At 41.3% G+C, this 16,118-nt stretch overlaps 2 protein-coding genes across 2 annotated transcripts in view; one reads left to right on the forward strand and one right to left on the reverse strand.

The window, feature by feature from the left end:
• The window catches only part of LOC134210394 (uncharacterized), a 62,913-nt gene that overhangs the window by 26,631 nt on the left and 20,164 nt on the right, over window positions 1-16,118 (reverse strand). The window contains exons 7-9 of the mRNA XM_062686444.1: window positions 1,896-2,210; window positions 481-1,830; window positions 51-419 (exon numbers count right to left, since the gene is read on the reverse strand). Of these exons, the coding sequence (XP_062542428.1) occupies window positions 51-419; window positions 481-1,830; window positions 1,896-2,210 (2,034 nt within the window). The remainder of the gene's footprint in view (window positions 1-50; window positions 420-480; window positions 1,831-1,895; window positions 2,211-16,118) is intronic.
• Window positions 10,835-15,079, forward strand: LOC134213657 (zinc finger protein 160-like). The gene is made up of 4 exons (XM_062692909.1): window positions 10,835-11,251; window positions 11,384-12,682; window positions 12,799-13,164; window positions 13,226-15,079. The coding sequence occupies exons 1-4, from the start codon at window positions 10,928-10,930 to the stop codon at window positions 14,174-14,176; spliced, it is 2,940 nt and encodes a 979-aa protein (XP_062548893.1). The 5' UTR covers window positions 10,835-10,927; the 3' UTR covers window positions 14,177-15,079.

The following is a 16,118-nucleotide window of genomic DNA, read 5'->3' on the forward strand; positions in this document are numbered from 1 at the left end:
AAATTGTTAATAATTATTTTAAAAAATGCATTCGAATTAAGAATCAGTACCCCTTTATGTGGCTTCAGTTCCGGATGCACAGTCTTTTTGTGATTACTGAGTTGCAGTCGACCTTTGAAGGAATCTCCACAAAAAGGGCAGAGCATTTCCTTTCTTTTAGAAAGGTCATCTTTGAACACTTCAGATTTCCGTCGCCGTTTGCACTTTTGAGATGTCTTCCCGTCCGATGTTTCGACAGCAGGGTTCTTCTTTGTATTAGGAAGGCATGTTGGTAAGTCTACGATTTGTTCGTCTACATGAGGCTCATCCTTGATAAGCAGGGGTGTTTGCTCGAAAACTGTGGTTTGATTATTTAGTTGTTCATTCTGAGGTGAAAAAGATATTTTTCGAGTTTTTGGTGACCGCTTTGAAATCCATATCTATCGTGAAAAGAAAATAAAATGTCGACTTTATTAGAAACGAAATCGAACAAGAACATACCGATAATGGTTTCGTATCATCTTCATCTGTGCAAGAATCAGCGTCTTTTATTTCTACGGAAGCGTCTATTTGTTCTTCCTGGTTGGTCTTCTCTATTTTTGGCACTGTACCATCCTTACATGCAGGGTCCTCTGATGGCACCGCGCACATCACCAGATTTTCATCACCTGCTGCTTCTGGTTCATCCTTCATTTCCGTTTTCGGTTCATCCACAACATTGCCTTCGCTCGGTGCATCTTCAGTACTGTAATCATTCCCACAATTAAAGTCATCCCCAGCGTAATCATGATCGCACTCCAGTCGAAGCTCATCATGACCTTGTTCCAATCGTTCCAAGTGCGGTGTCTTATCAAACTCATCGGGTTCGATTTCCAAAATCGAACTCGTTTCCGCAGGTTGGCAGAATGGTTCCACCGTTAGCGGAACATCTTGAGGAACGCTGTATATTGAATAAGAATATGGCCCTTGAGGATCATCAACCCAATTGATCAACGTTTCCGAAACAGCGGGAACATCTACGTGGTAAGCCACCTCTACTGGCTCCATAACCGGCAAATCAACGTCAAAACTTTCTTCAGTGCCCTTTTTCTTTGGCTTTGGAACTCCTTTGCGATTCCAACCGTTCTTCGGCGGCGCAATTTTAAGTTGATCCAATCCCATTTCCTTCCAGTGATTGCGCCGATTGTGATTCTCCAGATAATCCGCCTTATTGAAACTGTGGCAGCACATGTCGCACTGATAGGTGCGACCCCGAAGCTTACCGTGGGCAACCAGTTCGTCTTCTTTCTCGAATTTCCTGTCGCAGAAGCTGCACTTAAACTGGAAATGATCCTGGGCGTGTATCTTTCGATGCGTCATCATGGCATACACACTATGAAAAATCTTCCCACAATCCGGGCAAACGCGCTTTTGGTGGTTTCGCAGATGCAACCTCAAACTTTTCAGATGTTTGTAAGTAACGCCACATATCTGGCAAGTATTCACCCGCTCCGTCGTGTGAACCTCTCGAATGTGCTGCTTGACGATAGATGGCGTCGCAAAGATCGACGGACACTGGGGGCATTTGGTACCCTGTTTGGTGTGCCGGAATATGTGACAGTCCAACGCCGTTTGACCGCGGAACTGCTTCGGACAATGAGGGCACTTATACGGTTTCTCGCCGGTATGCATCCGAAGATGCACCTTGAGCGTGCCCTTGTGCAGGAAACGCCTGTTGCACACCTCACACTCGTACTCCTTGATCCCGTAGTGAATTTGTTCATGTTGCTTCAAGGTGGCACGGAACTTGAATATCTTTCCACAGAACTCACATACCACGTTGGATTTTTCTCCTTTTCGACGTCCTTTAGACTGAAAATGTGAAAGATTTGTATTTAGTTTGCAAACCTGCGATAGAGAGTATACAGAGTACAAACCTTTTTCTGAGCTAATTCACCCGAATGGTTTACTTCTAATCGTTCAACCGATTCTTGTTTATCGATGCGTTTCAAATCAGCATTTTCCTCTGGGATCAGAACATCCGGACGTGGTTGTCGAGGCCTACCGCGGGATTTTCTACTGCTGAACTGTCGTTTGGGCGACGCTTTGTCTAAGACCGGTCCCAATGCTGCTTCCTCCCGTGACGTTATCTCTTCAGCATTAGTGACGCAATCCGAGAACTTCGAATTGCGAGGACGCCCTCGAGGCATGACGTTATTCCGCTTGAAGATACGATATCCGTTGTTACGGTTGGTTTAGGTAAAATAATCACTGAAATGAATAATGTTCACGTTTTCAGCACTTTGTAAATAATTTTGAAACCTAATGCACGATTGATTCCTGAAAAATGAGGAATCTGTGCGGAATCATGAAATCAAAACAAAATTTTAATGACAGGCGCAACAGGCTGCGTTCTTGCAACACCACACTCAGACAAATAAACATATCAAATACACGCAAAAATTATGAATCTACAAAATAATTCGGGATTAATTTGAGATTTGGGCGTAACTTATTTTGTAAACAAACATTGTTTTGTGGATTCCGTAGAATGCAAGCGTTTTTCTCCAAAATTAATTCCATGATTTACTAGATGGAAGCCTATTTTTTCGGATACATGCCGTGGTTTTCACAGGAAATGCTTACTTTAAGGCCACCTTACTGCCGCTAACCGCAAGTCGAGCACATCTGTATATGGGCTTCCATATACAGATGTGCTCGACTTGCGGTTAGTGGCAGCTTACACCTCGGGAAAATTTTCCTCCGGATTTTGGTCCCCGTGCATTTTAAAGGAGGCCGGGATTTTTATTTTCCGTGCCCGAATTCCGAAAACATCGCATATGCAAAAATACACTGACAAAAATCCAATCATATCCATTATGTGTGGCACACATAAATTTTGACTATAGCATTTCCGGTTGTATGTCAATGCCCAGAATACCAATCCCCATAATCAGTTCCCCAGAATGGTGTTTCCCAGAATTCCATTTCCCAGAACGATCAATTCTCCAGAATGATATTCCCCAGAATGCACCATTTCCCCGAATAGAAATCCCCAGAATGACCCATTCCCCAGAAAAAACAACCCCGAATGACCCATTCCCCAGAAACCAAAAACCCAGAATGACCCGTTCCCCAGAAAAAGGTATCAGTCTAAGAAACTATGTTTTTCGCTGTCATTTCTATAAATAAAAAATACTAGATACTATATTTCTATGCAAAAATACTTATATTGAAGTACGCATTTGCCCGGAATAAGGCAAAACGACATATGCTGCCTTATTTTAAAGCACGCATTTTCCCGGAATGGAGACCATTTGATATGTTTGTTGCTCACATATACTGCCCATAAAATCTTAACAGTCCCATGTTTGCTTGATTTCCTATCTACATGGGACTGTTATGCATTTATGGGCAGTATAATACGAAGGTGCATATAATCTATTATACTCGTTGTTCATATTGGGGGAAGCCCATATGGCATAATGCCATTTGGCATAAAGCCGTTTGGCATAATGGCCATTTGGCATAATCGTTGAGTATGAAATGCAATGGGTCGTAAGAATATATGATTTCCATTTATAGGAGTTGTATTTACCTGGAATAAGACAAAAGAGTAGATGACTCCTTCTTTAAAAGTATGCGTTTGCGCGGAAAATGGCAATCGAGTAGATAACTACTTCTTCAAAAGTATGCATTTGCCAGGAAAAAAGGCAGAAGAGTAAATGACTCCTTCTTTAAAAGTACGCATTTGCCCGGGATGAAGCAAAAGAGTGGATGACTCCTTCTTTAAAAGTATGCATTTGCCCGAAATAAGGCAAAAGAGTAGATGACTCCTTCTTTAAAAGTACGCATTTGCCAGGGATAAGCAATTACGAAGTATTTAGTCTAAGCTAGGAAATGGTGCATTGTGGGGTATGGTATTCTGGGGAATAGGACATTCTGGGGAATGTCTTTCGGGGGATGGAGGCATTCTGGGAAATGTCTTTCGGGGGATAGGGGCATTCTGGGGAATGTCTTTCTGGGGATTGTGGTATTCTGGGGAATGATTTTCTGGGGAGTAGTGCATTCAGGGGAATTAATTTCTGGGGAATCACTTTCTGGGCAATGGGTTTCTGGGGTATGACATACAATCGCATTTCCCACATAACGGCTATGTGAATTCGCATAGCATATTTATATGTGGAAACACACATAACCGTTATTAACTAATAACCTTTATGTGGATTTTCCCATAGCGGGTGGTTATTAACGCACACATAAAATTTATTTGTAAATTTCTTTAGATTTTTGCCAATAAAAATGTGTGGATTTTTATTAGTGTACATGGGGAAAAAATCTGCGGACCTGCGGATCTGCTGGCTGCCTTTTAGCGAGAATTCGAATTTTAATTTTAATTTTTAAATCCGTACACACAAAAAAAATCGTTGGTAAAATTGAAAGAAACGCTGGTAAAATTAAGAAAATCAGTTAGTGATTTTCAGTAGAAAGTATAATACTGTTGAATCTACAATATCAAAAATGTCACTTCTGGAAGCACTTTTACAAGTGCCGACTTTTCAAAATAACATTTTTCTCTCAAACTAAATGCGTATGAAACTTCTCAAAATAATATTTAACTCTCAAAGCTAAATGTGTGTGTGAAATTCATTAGAATCGACAGTAATGCTTTCAGAATTAAAAGAAGCCATATTAAATATTTACATTCATTTTCATTTATTTAGTTAACATCTAAACAGATAACACTGAATCAACAATTTGACGCCACAATGCACGGTTCGAGGCCGCATCTCTCCATCCTCGGATACGCCCCACGCTCGCCAAGTCGTTCTGCACCTGGTCTGCCCAATATTTACATATTCATTGAAAATTGTTTATTATCAATGTGGTATCTTAACCAGTACCGTGAGCGATCCCTGTTCGGCATTGGCCGCTTCTAAAAATACTCATCCGGGGTTTAGGTTGTTGGACATGTTGGAGTTGTTGGCATAGTGATGATTTCGAATTCAATGATGTAACTATGGTAATCAGCGATTGTTATTTTTTTTCACTCAGTTCAGTATAATACCTTTTAGTAATAAAGACGCTTGTACTAACTGCAGCTGCATTCTTTACTTTCCTTCCTGATTGTACTGCTCAACAGGTTATGGGCCCAGGAAAGTAAAAACCAGTTACGTTGTATATAGATTGTGGTCGTGTATGACGGAAAGAACTGAAGAGGAACCGTGGTTCATTGTGATTCATCGGCGGTAGAAGAGAAAATGGATATGGAACTGAAGACGGGTGCTGTTCGTTTGAATTTTGGTAACTACGACCTGTGGAAAGAAAGGACCAAACAATTACTGGTTCACGAAGGTTTGTGGCGTGTGGTTGTCAATGATCTACCACCGAAAACAGAAAGGACAGAAGCATGGATCGACAAGGACGAGCGTGCAGCCGCCACAATTGGTTACTTAGTGGAGAGTAGCCAATTGCAACTCATCAAGAACGCCTCGTCTGCCAGAGAATCGTGGGACATCCTTCATGACTATCACGTGAAGCAAACATCGGCTGGTAGAGTAGGATTATTGAAGCGCATGAGTCGGTTAGAGCTGGAAGAGCAAGGTACCCAAGTAACCATGAAGCTATATATGCTTGTAAAAAACACAGCCCTAAAAGTTGACTTAAAGTGGAAAAGGGCAATTATAAGACCGAATTAATGGTTCATTGCTTTGGCATGTTGAAATAAAGCACCAGTAATGCATCGCTGCATTCGTATTGCTGATTTAGAGTATCGTTGTCTGACAGTTGATAAATAAATGCAACAACACATCGTTAAAACCGATCTAATGCAATTAGCATTTAGCATGCCGATTTATGATTGATATATGTGCAATATTGTAATGCTTGGTGTTACTTGGGTAATGTAGAAGAACATTTGATCGCAATGGACGCGATGTTTGAGAAGCTAGCGGAAGTAGGATGTGACATGGCAGATGAGTTGAAAGGTGCTTTCATACTGGCGAGTTTACCAGAGTCATATGATGGTTTTGTGACGGTAATGGAAGGGATAGATGGAGGATATACCATGAAATCATTGAAATCCAAGCTTTTGAACGAGTACTATAAGCGTCAGCAGAAAGTTTCGATTAAGGAGGAGAAAGCGATAAAGGTTGTGCACAAAACGGAGCGTCAATTCCCAGGACTGTGGAACGACCAGCGAGTGTGCTTTGAATGCGGGAAGACCGGACATATACGGAAGGGATGTAACAAGTATCTAGCAAGACTGGCAGAGGAACAGCAGATGGAGTCTTGTACGAAAATTGAACGAACCGATGAACGAGCGCAGGCAAGAACATCGAGTGTGAAGATCGCAGTTCAGGAGGAGACTGGTCATAGTCGATCGATCTGTTTCTCTGCAGTCGAATATGAGCATGCGGATCAGAGATGGGTGATAGATTCTGGAGCATCACGTCATATGACATCAGACAGAAAGTTTTTTACAAGCATTAAACATCGAAGGGACGTTATCAAACTTGCGGATGGAAGAGAGTTGGTGTCTATCGGAGTCGGAGATGGCGTCCTAATCGGCATAGGTGATGACGGCAAGGCAACTAAAGTGAAACTAAATAATGTTCTATTTGTTCCCAAATTAAATACTAGTCTCATTTCCGTTAGATTGATTACAGAATCGGGAGCTAATGTTAAGTTTGGATCTAATCATTGTTTTATTGATAATAACGGCAAAAATATCTTGTTAGGAACCATGGTAGATGGCATCTATAAGCTAAATGAGTTTATGTAGGGTAAAGTGCCCAATAGTGGACCCCCAACCAATAGTGGACCCTCCGGCCATTTTTGCATTATTACAGCACAATGTAAACATTTTGCTATGAAATTGCATCGGGGCAACCTACCTTAAAGTCCTATGATTTGTTTACATGCATCGGAAATGTTATGGATAGCACAATTAAATGATTTTTTTCATATTCTATAAAAAATAAACATGAAAGTGTCCATTATAGGAATATTTTGGGGGGTCCATAATAGGGAAGAAGAACGTCCCGAAACGGAACATAAAAATCAAAGGAAGTGTCGACTATGGGGAAGCAATTTCTTATTATGGACCCCCAGGGGGTCTACTATAGGGCGGATTCAGTCAGACTTTAAAATGTTAATTTCAACAAATAACGTCGAGTATTTGAGTATTTTATGTATGTATCGTGAAAAGGAGATGCAGAGCTTGATATTGGATATCACGCAAAATTAATATTTTGAAAATTTCCACTCCTTATGCCAGGAAGAGCAGAATTTCGCTACTAGAGGGTCCACTATTGGGCATTTTACCCTAATGAAATAGAAACATCAAGGAGGAGTGTTGGCATAGTGATGATTTCGAATTCAATGATGTAACTATGGTAATCAGCGATTGTTATTTTTTTTTCACTCAGTTCAGTATAATACCTTACTAAAAGGACGCTTGTACTAACTGCAGCTGCATTCTTTACTTTCCTTCCTGATTGTACTGCTCAACAGGAGTTCCAGATTGCGCTAGCCGTTGTTGTTGCTAACGTCCTGGATCGGAGCCATCTCCTCGACGCGTGCACATTCTCCGAATTTTTCGTGAATATCCACCAAGCGGTTGCAATTGCTTTCGGGCAAGAATCCCCTTACTCTTGCAAAATCAACATGAAGAGTGGAAAGTGCTGTCCGTTGTTGGTGCAGTTTAAGATGTCGGAAAGTGTATAGCCGTTCGGACACTGACCGCAACAGGAACGATGTAACAATTCCTTTCTCAATCTGAATTTTTTTTAATAATCAGGTTTTTGTTACACTAAATATGAAGTATACTTACTAAGGTGGGATTTGTTTTTTCGACAATCTATTTGATAGTTTCGTTTTTCTGTAACTATTCTGCCACTGACAGATAGTCGTGGGATGCCAGTTGCATCATTTATTTCTGTCCGTGTTGCCAAAAATGTGAAATATTGGAATGTGATTGATTATTTTTCAAATTTTGTTCTGAGAGTTTCCACTGTGAAATTAAAAACTTTGAACTGAAAGAAAACTTTCAAATCAATCAATTTATCATTTGACCAAAAAGTTTTAGCTCTTAAGGCTGTGAACCATTCCACGGATTCGTTTAACTTTTAGGTAAAATTTGACAGTTCGAATCCATTTCTTTCCAAATAACTATCAATCTGTCAAAACTCAAATGGGTCGGCTTCGGAGTAAAATTTTACCCACGATGGGAAAATAACAATCGGAATGTCAAATTTTAACTAAAAGTTAAACGAATCGGTGGAATGGTTCACAGCCTAAAAGTATCAAATTTCTTCTTCTTTTTCTTAATGGCATTACATCCCCACACTGGGACAGAGCCGCCTAGCAGCTTAGTGTTCATTAAGCACTTCCACAGTTATTAACTGCGAGGTTTCTTAGCCAGGTTACCATTTTGCATTTGTATATCATGAGGCTAACACGATGATACTTTTATGCCCAGGGAAGTCGAGACAATTTCCAATCCGAAAATTGCCTAGACCGGCACCGGGAATCGAACCAAGCCACCCTCAGCATGGTCTTGCTTTGTAGCCGCGCGTCTTACCGCACGGCTAAGGAGGGCCCCAAATTTCAAATTTCTTATATTCTTGAAATAACATTTAGAAAATGTTGGAATCCCAATTATTTTTTTCTCTGTGTATGAATTTTAAAATCCGTAAAATCAATACAAAATTTTCAAAACGACTTATCTGCTTTTGTAAACAAAGATTCAAACGTCGATTTGTCAAATCTGAGAACACTCCCACGCAAACCAACACCATCAACACATAGATGAAGACTTCGGCTACCGTTTGACGTTTTGAAAATTTAGTATTGAAATCCAGGCTACTGACATATATCTTATTGTTTAGCCCATCGCCAGATCGTAGCCAGGATGTCCCGGGCTATATTTTTTTTTCATACTGCGTTTCAATGATGACAGCGGGCTATGCACGGGGATGACAAGCTACGCCATCTTTGTCACATCTTTCCTGAATCACCAATACGAGTGCACTGCGAATGCAACATAAACAATTGCGAGGGTGAAAATGATATAAAACGAACAAAGCCATAGACAGTATCTTGTGCAACTAGCATTCTAAATAATTGAGCAAATAAGTTGAACATTCTTAAGCTTGAAGCATAGAATCGAGTGTAAAATTGTTTTAATTGATAATTCGTTTAATTTTTTTCTATTTTCTCATGATTGTATAATGTTGCATTATTAAGTGGTATGGGCGTTTTGCATCCTATTCTCCTGTAAAAACGAAAACATTCAAAATTCACGCACATACTATTGAAAAATAAATCAGTATTGGGGTAATTTGACACTGGGGGATAAATTTATCCCCCAAAAAAGAACGAACAAGCAAACCTGTCAAAATCCATAGTAAAAAAATTGGATGTCGCTCCTCTGGGGCTATGTCTATTGTTGATGATGACACCGCGCTTGTCACCGGCTCGGTAAAATCACGGGACTGACACTTGTATACCTCCACCACAGTTCATTTCGTAGCCAACATAGAAAATTCCGCACTGACAGCCATAAGAAGAACCATGGGAAAGGAAGAAATAGGTGCGTTCCACACTGACAGTTCCATAAACGACAAGCAGAAGAAACGAGACTGCATCTACACTCTGAGAAAAATGTATACTAATTAGATTAAAAGTCATTCTAACTGGCTATTCGCCTGGTTGACCCCGACTTGGTATAAGTACCACATAAACGAGCCTAGTATAACTTCAAGTTATTATGATCTAGCATACTTTGAGGCCAGTTCTTTTTTACTGTAGATGGATTCTGCAATGAAATGTGTTGTTTTGATTTGAAGAATAAGGAGAATAACGAAAATAAATAAAATACACATAGCGTTTTATTATCTTAAACCTAAGAGAACATGGTGTAATTAATTAATTATTATTGTCAGCATGCCGGTGACTATCGTGATTAATTCGTAATAACATTTATGATTAAATTACAATAAAAGTCATCTTCGCCAACTAGTGAGTAAGAAATTCTAGCACTACAAATTGTGTGCATCTCAGAGCAGCTGATGTCTTGTTTGGTTTTTTTCTAGCTATTTCCCTCGGGCCATAATTTGTCAATCCACTTTGAATTCCTCCAGCATGCACGTCTTGATTTTCACTCGGGATTTCCAGAATTGAAATCTTCCTGGAACCATAACCAATATTTACAAGTTAATATAATATCGTAATAATGCATTTTTATATGGAAGAGGTCATACCATCTCAGAAGAATGGGAACTTACCACTTAAAGAAGTGTTTTTCATTTCCATGTCCGTAAGGCAGTCCAACTTGTAGTAGCCATATTCGACGGAGCGGCGAATACAGACAATGTGTGCATCTCAGCACTTTCACACCATTTCCGTTTGACAATCTTTTAAAATTAGGTAAACTTGCGACGTTCTGCTTTCTAAACACCATTAATTTTGTGCGTCCTCGCGGCAAACTTTGAAGGTACGGAAGAGCAATTTAAAAAAATCGCGGTATCTCTCGGAACAGTTTCCACTTGTGCAAAAATAGTCGCGTGCCAATCACAAAGAATACATAGAAACATATTTGGGGACAAATCTACCTTAGATTAAGTTTTAACGTTAGGTAGTATAAAATTTAATTAATCCATAGTTTAAATTGAAAAAATGTCAATATAAATTTAATCTTATATCAATTTTCTTTATTTCTGAGTGTACACTACGAAAACACAACCAAAACATCAAACCCCCGGGTAAAATCAGCTGATTTTAAACGTCTCGTGAAAAGGCCTATTGAACCGCTTCGTGGTTTCTGCATGACCCCATAGCGCATAATAACTACGCAGCCACGACGCATAAACAAATGAAAATCAAAACACAAATCAGTTTTTAGAAACTCGCCAAATTTTATTCAAAAAGAGTGTATTTTTTTTTAATATTGTCAAAATCTGATAAAATGGAACCAGAGATGAACACTATCAATTTGTTTGAAACCATGAATAATTTTGCCCCAGAAAAAACATATGTTAATGATAATGAAGGCAACAAAAATAAACATCCGACAGATGCAATCCGCATGGGAAAAAAAGCTGGTCGGCCACGGAAACCCCGCCCGGAGATCTTATCTGTAGAAGAGTACGATCGTGATGCGCAACAAGAATCTGAAGGAATCGATGCCGCCAATATCCACAACTCATCTGAGAGCAAAGAGAAAACAAGTCGCAAAAGAGGTCGTCCTCGTTTGAAACCACTGGAAGAAGGTCCCCTACGAGAAAAGAAGGTTTGGTGAAAGGCGATCTTGAGGGGTTTCAAAATTTGAAGATATTTTATGGCTGTAGTATTTTATCCTTGGGCCCTTCTGTATGTATTTTTTTTGTGAAACGTGTCAATAACATTATTTTCTCAATTTTAGAAAAGAGGCCGCCCGAAAGACGAAACAAGATCAAACGTGACCTGTAATCTTTGTGGAAAATTTTTCAAGTATCGAGTTCTGCTGAAGCGACATGAGCAAACCCACTACGGAATTAAGGAGTATGAATGTGAAATCTGCCACAAACGGTTCTTACAGAAAGGTGGTCTCACAGTGCATCTCCGACAGCACACGGGAGAACGCCCGTATAAGTGTCCGTACTGTCCGGCAAGCTTTCGAGGTCAGTCTTCGCTGGACTGTCACGTGTTTCGTCATACCCAGCAGGGAACAAAGTGTCCACAGTGCCCTTCGGTGTTTGCAACGCCAGCGATTGTCAAGCAACATATCAGAGAGGTCCACACGACGGAAAAACCTCACACGTGTCAAATCTGTGGGGAAAGTTACAAGCATCGAAAGAGTTTAACAACTCACCTGGAGGATCATGACAAGCGTATTTGTACGGTATGCGGGAAGGTTTTCAACACAATGTTTGCCCTGATGACGCACAGGCACATACACGAAGTTAATCCCAAGTGCAGTTACTGTAACAGGTCGTTCAAATCAGATGAGGAGCTGCAAGCTCACAGCAAACTTCGAGGACGAGCTTATCAGTGCGAAATGTGTTGCTACAGTTTTAACAAAGCTGAATTTTTGAACAATCATCACCGTAGGGACCACTGGAAAGAACTAGGGCTGGAGCGATTGGCCCGGAAAATTGTTCCACGGCCTAAGAAACCTAAACCAGAAGGTCCCAAGGTGAAAAAATCCAGAGCTCTGTTGCCAATTATTACGATCGAAAGCGTTCCACAGGATGATACGATTGACAAAATCGATGTCACGTTACCGCTACTTGATCAAGTAGTGGAAGCTACCCAACAACAAGCAATACCAGTTTTACAGTCTGAATCAAATGTGAAGCCTTTCTCAAATATAATCGCCAACGAAGCAACTGTGCCGACTGAGCTGAACGACTTGGCTTCAATCGACAAGGAAGGAATTGATTGCAATAATTCGGATTTTGATGTTAACGACTCGGAGTCTGTTGCGAAATCGAATGATCCGGATGAGGTAAAAATTAAAGATGAAGCGATTTCTCAGGTTGATGAATCGACCATGCCATTGCCGTCCTTATTGGTGCCGGGCGATTTTGTCAAGGTGGAAATCACTGAAGCACAAAAGCTCGTTGAAAATGGACAGCCAGAAGCTTCCAAGGCAAATCCGATCGAGGGGGGCACGGCAGGAGTGTTGGAGAAAAAGAAAGAGGAACCGTCTGATAGCGAAGACGATAACGTTCCGCTGGCGGTGAGTAGATTTAATGTTGTTGGCAAATAATTTGCGTCAAACTTTATCTAACCGAGCAAGATTCGCGAATAACTTGAAGAAAGTGGAAATTTTATTCAAATCTTTATTTTTCTCAGGCGCTAAATTCGGCAAGTATATTCCGACTTCGCAAAAAAAGAAAATCGCCAATTCTTGATTCAGAGCTTCCGAATTCGGGCGATGACTCATCGGATGACGGTAAACTGTATTCAATTGGCGGTCCATCAGCCAGTGAGGATGGGTCAAGTTCATCGCAATCGAGCCAAGACGAAGAAGACGATGTCGAAATCGATAAACCGAAGCCGAAGCGCAGACGAAGACGAAAACAAGGAGCACATGAGGGAATGAAAGGGGCCTATAGGAAGCGCGATTTAAAGTGCGTTATGTGTGGAGAAGTTTTCCAGGGAAGGGTGGCACTTAGGGAACACAAGCAATCCGCACATGGCGACGGGAAGAACACTGGAGTAAGTCAGACTGGCGTAATTTTGTGTTACCCAAAACACTAAATTCTTTTTCTCCTTGCAGCCAATGGTTTGCGAGCTGTGCGGCAAAAAATATGCCACCGTAACATCCTTAGCCGTCCATCGGAGTCAGCACAAGGAATACCAAAGGTTCAAGTGTGACGAGTGTCCAAAGGCCTTCACGTTTCAGTGTTATCTGGACAATCACATACGGATAGAGCACCGCCATGAAAGGTTAATCTGTCCACTTTGTGGCAAACTTTTCAAGTACGGGCCTGATTTGAAGCGCCACTCGCTTCAACACGAAGAGGAAAAACCGTTCAAGTGTGAGGAGTGTCCGGCAGCTTTCCGACATCCTAGCGCTCTGCACAGCCACAAAGCAATTCACGAAAAATTGGTTTTCACGTGCCCTATCTGCAAAAAAGATTTCCGATATGCTAATAGTTTGCGAGTGCACAAGCGTCTGCACAGTGGAGTGAAGCGCTTCCGATGTGAGATATGTGATAGGGAGTTCAGCCAGAAGGCACCGTTGATGAAACACATGACGATCCATTCGGTGGATCGACAAGTTAAGTGCGTAGTTTGCGATAAGGTTTACTACAAAAAGGTCGAACTGATAATTCATCAGGCGAAGGAGCATCCGAATCATCCGCTGATCGGAAAGACGATCAAAATTCATGCATGCGAAATTTGCGGAATGGAGTTCACGAAGGAGGGTCACCTGAGGATACATTCCGACATCCATGGGAACGAGTACAGGTTCAAATGTGATATGTGCGAAGATCAAAAGTTCAAGCAAAAGGCCGGATTGAGGCATCACTGGAAACATTTCCACCACATGGAGCCACCGAAAAGAAATCTAAATAAGAAACCGGAGGAGAAAAAGGTCGAGAAGGTAGTGGTTCGTACAGTGACTGGTGCCGATTTGATGCCGCCTGTGCCGATCGGGGAAGCGCAGAACGATTTTGAATTCATGATGCAACGCATAGAGTGCGAAGCAGCGGTGTCTAATTGAGACGGTTATTGTGGTTCAGGAATAACCAGGTGGATAGCCTTAGGTGAGGTTTTTATTTAGCCTTGCTAGCAAAGGCGTTGGATTGTCTTCATCATTCATGGCTGTTGTTGGCTTAACTTTTTATTAGACTCTCATCCCGCAGCTAAGACATTTCCGTATCTCGGCTTAGTATTTATTAATAATCACATTTTCACTCACTCACTTTTTCACACTAACATCGTCTTTTCAAGATTCAAGTCTTAAGCAGCATAATCAGCATGATCCATGCGAAAACTGCCTTAAAGGCTAAGCCTTCACGGCGACAAGATGTATGACGAAACGCGAAAAAGCAAGCATTGAGTAGAACAAGAAGCATTAATGCGTGATTGCGTGGCACTGCATTAACGAACGCTGCGGCTAGACAGGACAGTACACTGACTACTTGCAGTTTCTTGGGAAAACGACTGAAGAGACATTTGATTTATCGTTGGTAGCCCAATTGCACGGCGTGTATGTGTAGTGCGTAGGATTTTGTTTTTCTGATGTATGGCATAAGCCAGTTTGGTTCATATTTAGCTTGTGAATGTGTTATGATCGATCGCTGTGCTTTCAATCATTTTTGGAGCGCCAGAAATGTCGGAAAAATGCACTAGTTGATACAACAGCGAGCATTATCAAACGTTGAAAGCTTATTAGTAATAAGCAAAAATTGTACATATTGTACTCTCTGATACTCCGATATTTATTGTACTTAAACCGTAATTTTATCGTTCATACCCAGTGATATTTTATTGCAAATTAAGATATAGAATCAAAACTACTATATAATTTATGTAATCTTATGTTGATAGACACATGGTATGGTATGGCATAGCAAAAGTTATACATATTGAAAAATAATAAAATCGAATCAAATTTGGTAAACTTATTTGATATTCTTAAATTTCCGAACAATCCTTACTGTTTAATAGACGATATTTTACTACTAAATCAGGCTATCAAGTCTAGAAACTTTGTAAAGGTAGTCGCTCATTCGTGGTGCCTTTCATATACACGAACACAAATTTCATCCATTTTTTTTGCCCCTTTGGATTGCTATGATTGGGGTGGGTTTTTGAAAATTGACAAGTGATTATGCCGGAAGAACTAGTCTACTTTGACCAAATAAACACCGGACTGTGGGAATCAGCTAACATTCATTCATTTATTTAGTTAACATCTAAACAGATAACACTGAATCAACAATTTGACGCCACAATGCACGGTTCGAGGCCGCATCTCTCCATCCTCGGATACGCCCCACGCTCGCCAAGTCGTTCTGCACCTGGTCTGCCCATCTCGCTCGCTGCGCCCCACGCCGTCTCGTACCTGCCGGATCGGAAGCGAACACCATCTTTGCAGGGTTGCTGTCCGGCATTCTTGCAACATGTCCTGCCCATCGTACCCTTCCGGCTTTAGCTACCTTCTGGATACTGGGTTCGCCGTAGAGTTGGGCGAGCTCATGGTTCATTCTTCGCCGCCACACACCGTCTTCTTGCACACCGCCAAAGATGGTCCTAAGCACCCGTCTCTCGAATACTCCGAGTGCTTGCAAGTCCTCCTCGAGCATTGTCCATGTTTCATGTCCGTAGAGGACTACCGGTCTTATTAACGTCTTGTACATGACACATTTGGTGCGGTGGCGAATCTTTTTCGACCGCAGTTTCTTCTGGAGCCCGTAGCAGGCCCGACTTCCACAGATGATGCGCCTTCGTATTTCACGACTAACGTTGTTGTCAGCCGTTAGCAAGGATCCGAGGTAAACGAATTCCTCGACCACCTCGAAGGTATCCCCGTCTATCGTAACACTGCTTCCCAGGCGGGCCCTGTCGCGCTCGGTTCCGCCCACAAGCATGTACTTTGTCTTTGACGCATTCACCACCAGTCCAACTTTTGTTGGAAGCAGCACTACGAGGAACATCTG

Source organism: Armigeres subalbatus, chromosome 2, assembly GCF_024139115.2.
Source record: "Armigeres subalbatus isolate Guangzhou_Male chromosome 2, GZ_Asu_2, whole genome shotgun sequence".
Classification (NCBI taxonomy): Eukaryota; Metazoa; Arthropoda; class Insecta; order Diptera; family Culicidae; genus Armigeres; species Armigeres subalbatus.